This window comes from Hippopotamus amphibius, chromosome 13, assembly GCF_030028045.1.
Source record: "Hippopotamus amphibius kiboko isolate mHipAmp2 chromosome 13, mHipAmp2.hap2, whole genome shotgun sequence".
Classification (NCBI taxonomy): Eukaryota; Metazoa; Chordata; class Mammalia; order Artiodactyla; family Hippopotamidae; genus Hippopotamus; species Hippopotamus amphibius.
This window is the reverse complement of record NC_080198.1, coordinates 74825454-74831703: the sequence shown is the minus strand read 5'-3', so window position 1 is coordinate 74831703 and position 6250 is coordinate 74825454. Positions and strand designations below refer to the sequence as shown.

The following is a 6250-nucleotide window of genomic DNA, read 5'->3' as shown; positions in this document are numbered from 1 at the left end:
CTTTACCATTAATTGAACAAATCTTATTAGGATGATTTTAATGGAAATCTATAATCTTTCTACCACATACCAGATCAAATGGTTTATATTTTCCATTTCCCTTTCTAAATCTAATCTATATGTAGCGATATAGATTAAAACAACTATCTACAATTAAGCATATTAGCTAGCCAATTTTATATAAATTTTTAAAAATTTTTAAATATTTAACTTCAGAAAAAGTTGTATGTTTTAAATAGCAGATAAATTTCCATATTTATATTTTCCTAAGACTCTTGTCAAATTTAGTGTCTTTTACTTTAACACAAACTGATTTGAGAGGAGCAGACTTGACAATGTGTTATAAATCAGATATCTGAAAATACACGTTATAGGAGTCAGGCTTTATTAAAATGTTCACTGAAGCAATTGTCCTCTAGAGTTTTTCAAAATAAAACTGTCTTAAATAAACCATCTTGTTTTTATTTTCTATGACAAATCAATCATTACCACATCAGTTTACCATGAGCGGCTTTTTAGAAGCTTTCGGGGGTAGCAGTATTTAAGAAGGGGTGTTCCTCAAACATTTACTGTGTCTACATGTTCTTTTCTGCAGAGAAATGGTCAATGCATGGTTTGCTGAGAGAGTTCACACCATCCCTGTGTGCAAGGAAGGCGTCAGAGGCCACACGGAAGCTTGCTCTTGCCCCTCGCAGCAGAGTCTCCGTGCAGAGAGCAGCGTCCCTGGAACACCAACCAGGAAAATCTCCGCCTCCGAATTTGATTGGCCTCTTAGACCTATTGTCGTCAAGGATTCTGAGGGAACTGTGAGCTTCCTCTCTGACTCAGAAAAGAAGGAACAGATGCCTCTAACCCCCCCAAGGTTTGATAATGATGAAGGGGACCAGTGCTCAAGACTCTTGGAATTAGTGAAAGATATTTCTAGTCACTTGGATGTCACAGCCTTATGTCACAAAATTTTCTTGCACATCCATGGACTCATCTCCGCTGACCGCTATTCCCTGTTCCTTGTCTGTGAGGACAGCTCCAACGACGAGTTTCTTATCAGCCGCCTCTTTGATGTTGCAGAAGGTTCAACACTGGAAGAAGCTTCAAATAACTGTATCCGCTTAGAGTGGAACAAAGGCATCGTGGGACATGTGGCTGCTCTTGGTGAGCCCTTGAACATCAAAGATGCATATGAGGTAAATAAGAAACAGAGGCGGGGTGGGAGGTGGAGCGTGGGTGGGGCCTTGGACAACTACTGTGAATTGTGGGGATATTTGAAACTGAGATGTAAAAATGTGCATACTTGTTAAAAATGGGACTGTATGGTAAGGACCTCCCATCTTTTAAATGCCAGAGTTTCTTCACTGGGGGCTGAATCAAGGATAGAGGCCTGAGGGAAATATTGTCTTGTTTTCCTGCTTAATGATAATTTAACATAGCTCATCTCACAGTTGTATTCTTTCATCTTTTTACCTGATCACTATACATATCCCCTATCTATGTTATCTCCACGTGAACTTCTGGGGACTTTACTAAGATTCTAAAATGATAGGTCCAAAAAGTGTCAGAAAACCAAACCCATAGTCTTTTTAAATTCATTCACTCAATTCATCATATTCATTCATTTGAAGTCCCTTTGACACCAAAGTCTGAGTTTCTTTCTTTCCACTCTTTCGTTTCCTTAAACAAATAAATGTGTGGATAGCTCTAGAAAATGGACATTTTTGCCCTACAATATTTCAGTGGAAAGATTTGATATTTCTTCCACTTTTGCTTCCATTATGAACAGATCTTTATTATGGACTTAAAGTTTACACTGTATGATTTTTCAAATTTCTCATTTAAAATGATTCTTTTATTAATTCAATTAGAGGTTTTAAACAAATCATCTTAATTGAATGACACTTAGTATGTTTATGAATTATGTTCTGGCATCATGCTAGAACAATTTTGCTAGTTACTTATCATGTGGTACACTTTGAAGATTCCATAATAATACCAGCTTGAGGCTCCTCTGTGTCATTTGAGGGGTCATAGATGTTTTATTCACTCCTGTACTCCTGATGCCTAATACAGTGCCTGGAACATAGATAAGTGTTAATAAATATTGATTGGGAGAAAATTATAGTAGATGAGATAAATAAGTAGACTAGATAGCAGGTCATAATTGATCCAGGGAAAATGTGTTAGGTTCAGGGAAGCAGGAGATCACATATAATTGGGGAGATGGAGAGAGGTTTCTTTGAGGAAGCAATGATTGATATGGACCCTGGAAGACGGATAAGATTTCAGTAGATTGAGTCGTGTGCATATTGAGATCCAGTTGCAAAAAGAAGTTTGAGGAAGAAACAGGAAGTTGGACCATGGGGTGCTTGTAAGGAAATGTGTGGGTGATAGTATAGACGTTGAGGAGCTACTGGAGATTACTGGGGTCTTAAATGCCAAGCTGAGGAGTATTTATTTGATTCAGAGCCATGAGGACTAATTAAAGATGGTTTGAAAGGGGGACTGGCATGATTCAGACTGTGCTTTAGAAAGATGAATATTATGGTGGCCATAAAATGAATTAGAGGGAAAAATACTGGAAACTGGGAGGACAGGTTAAATAGCCTGAGGGAGTAAGCACCTGAACCAGAGCACTGGCCTTTGAGACCAAAAGGAGGGACTGGATTAAAGATGAAGAAGCTGAATCTGCTAGTCTTGGCAGCTAACAGGAGGTGGAAGTGAGGAGAAAAGAGGAGTTGGAGAAGACTCAGGTTTTGAAGTTGGGTGAATAAGTAATAGTAACTGGTGAGAAATCCTGAGGGCAGGTATCTGGGGAAAGATGTGATAGTTCAGATTGGCTAAATCCTGAGATAGCTTTCAGAATCCACTCTATACCAGCAGTCTTTTCAATTTTGATTCTTCACGGAGCTATCTCCATGACCTCTTTGAGCTCTGTAAGTAATGTCACAGCATAGCAGACTCCAAGAGGGGTATTAAGGACACAGCTGAAGGATGGCTGCCAAATTTGCAGAATTCCCTTCCTGTCTTAGGTGACAGCTGGGTTTCCGCTTTTCAATGGCACTATAGTCCCAAGTACAGTAGGACCATAAATATGCTACAGCTTTGCTGAGAAAGCCTTCATCTGTTTGCATGGTCCTAAATTTCTCCAGCCCTGAGAATTTCTTCACTTATATGCACGTTATTTAATCTGTTTACCATCTTTAGAGTTGTGATGGTGTAATCTTTGTTTTGCAGTTAGTAATGATTTAATGCTTGTACTGCCATCTAAAATAGGCTCAGTGTCCTTGATCTGCAGTGACCCCAGACTGAAGCCTCTTAGTCTGTGGATTTCTCATGTTGCTGCTTCACGCTTGACACCCTTGATCTGTGTTTATAGAGGCCTTGCAGAAGTTATTCCCATCCCAGGAATTTCATTAGAAGTTGTGGGATTGATCTGGGCCATAATTTACATTGGTATTAACAGTGGAAATCAGTTGGCTAGTGGGTAATTCATCACTTAGCCCACTCATAATTTGAATAGTCAAAATACTGTCTCATAGCCGTTTATGAAAATAGTCAGACTATGAAAGTACATTCTATGTTTTCTGAGTCCTACTGCTTTAAATTCGTGTCTGTGAAAATGACACATTTCTTCAGCTTATGAGACCACAGAACACTTAAAAATTAATAATGTAGCAGTAGAAAACCAAGAAGTGGCCGTGAAACAAAGTAGTGCTCAGATTGAAGCTAAGAGTAAAAAAATAGTCTCCTAGATAGATTAATTGTAAGAAATGGTCAACTTTTGATTCACTTTTTAAAACTTTGTAACAGAATGATATAAATTTAGGGATTCAACTATTTTGTTATTAATAAAATAACACATTCATATGTTTAAAATAGAAGACAAGGTCCACAATTTAGACCAGTGAGTTTCAATTAGACCACAAATACCAATGGTGTTCAGTCACACATCATCTCCTCCTTCATCAGCCCCATCATTCGTGCAGATTTCTTGAATGTGGCACAGTGTTTATTAATAATAAGATATTAACACATAATAATCAGAACAACTATATAAATGTGTTGGCATTATCCTCATATGTGAAAACTAGATATCATCCAATATCTAGATTGAATTGTGTATTAGTCAGTGTTCTTCAGAGAAACAGAACCAGTAGGATATCCAGAGATAAATAAGTGATTTATTGTAGGGATTAGCTCACTTGGATATGGAGGCCTAGAAGTTCCACAATCTGCCCACCATCTGCACAATCTGGAGAACCAGATAAATTGATGGTATAATCAACTGAAGGCCTAAGAATCAGGGAGGGGTCAATTGTGTAACTCTGGTTTGAGTCCAAAAGCTTTAGTTCCAAGAGCTCTGATGGACAGCAGGAGGGCAAGAGAAGATAGATGTCTTAGCTCCGAAAGCAAATTCGTCCTCCCTCTCCCTTTTGTTCTGTTCAGGTACTCAAGGGATTGGGTGATGCCCACTGCGTTGATGAAGATCTTCTTTACTCATTCTCCTGATTCAAATGCTCATCTCTTCTGGAGACGTCCTCATAGACACACCTAGAAATTACATTTTATCAGCCACTTGGGTATCCCTTCGCCTAGTCAAGGTGACACAGAAAATTAACCATCACAAATTGCTTTGAACCCCTGGTTCCATGACCTGTGGAAGCCATAAGCCTCCCCAAGATTTCCTATGTCAAAGGATTTACATTGTCTAAACAACCCTTTTTCCTAAGTCAACTGGAATGCAAAACTTGTACTCCTCTCTTGTTTCCTGGAGACAGCCTCTCCATGGATACCATGATTTCTAGGGAGGAAACTTGGAAGGTCTTAGGGAAGGGTCACATTGCCACTCATGTGGCCTTCACCCACCCCTACTTTATTCCTCCCTTTTCAGTCCTTCTCCAGATAAACAAATCTTCACCAGCTCTCATCCTACAGGTCTCACTTGCTACTCAAGTGAATTTCTGATGAATGAAATTATTTCTAAAATGAATTTTCAGAGGAAAGAAAGAACAACAGCAACTGTTTTAATTTTGATAAGTCTTTAATTTATCAAAATTATTAATTGTGATAAATTTGATAAATTTGTCATGACATAATTGTACTCCAGGAAACACAGTTCGGGAACTGCTCTATCTTTGTTCAATGTTCTAATAATCTTTAGGTATTCCACTTTGCGGAAGAAAACCGACATATAATTTGGCAAGTCTACTGTGTTATTTCCATTTTCGTTTTCTTTTATCTTTTATTTTTATATTATTTCAAGCTTACAGAAAGGTTGCAAGACCAGCATCACAAACTTGTGTATACCCTTTACGCAGATTCTCCAATTGTTTATATTTTGTGCCATTTGCTTTATTATTTTCTTTTTCTATATATAATGCATGTAAGTAATATATGCATATTATTTTTTTCTGAACCATTTGGAGACTTTTTTATGAGTATATATTTTCTAACAAGAATATTCTCTTACACAATTGTGATACATTAATCAAAATCTGGAAATTTTATGATACAGTACTCTTATCTGACATTCTATAGTCAAATTTGGTCAGTTGTTCCATGATGTCCTTTATAGTTGTTTTTTCCCTCTGATCAAGGCTCTAATTCAGGACTGCATATTGCATATACTTGTTCTATCTCTTTAGTCTCCATTAAATCTGGAATAGTTTCTCAGTGTTTATCTTTCTTAACATGTATTTTGGAAGAATACAGGGCAGTTATCTTGTAGAATGTTTTCCTTGAATAGATACAAGTTAGGCACTTTTGGCAGGAATACCACAGATGTTGACCTTGAGACCTTGTTTGGTTTTACAAACAACAGTCAGTTCTTCACTTCTCCTGCACCAGCTTTGAGCTACATTCCAGCTCAATTCAGACACTAGCTACCTGGAGTTAGTGCAGACCCCACAGGTTAAGGACTCAGTGCCACAGTATTGTCCCCGCTTCAGATGCCAGCCATAAATAGGATCCCCACATCCATGTCTGGCTAGCTACAGATTCAGGAGTTCCCTGCTCAGATTTAATGATTTCTTAAAATGACTCAGAACTCAGGAAAGCACTATAATTAACATTATAGTTTTATTATAAAGGATACAATTCAGAAATAGCCAAACAGAAGAGATGCATAGGGCAAGGAACGAGGTGGGGGACACAAAACTTCCATGCCCTCTCGAGTGGGAGGAGGGGCAGTGCATCACCATCCCAGCACACAGATGCCGTCATAACCCAAATCTCTGACAAACGGGGCAAGAATATA

At 38.2% G+C, this 6250-nt stretch overlaps 1 protein-coding gene across 1 annotated transcript in view; it reads left to right on the top strand.

Annotated features, from left to right (window-relative positions):
* Nucleotides 1–599: 599 nt before the first annotated feature.
* Nucleotides 600–6250, top strand: part of LOC130834924 (cGMP-specific 3',5'-cyclic phosphodiesterase-like) — a 39906-nt gene continuing 34255 nt past the window's right edge. The window contains exon 1 of the mRNA XM_057706002.1: nucleotides 600–1184. Within this exon, the coding sequence (XP_057561985.1) occupies nucleotides 600–1184 (585 nt within the window). The remainder of the gene's footprint in view (nucleotides 1185–6250) is intronic.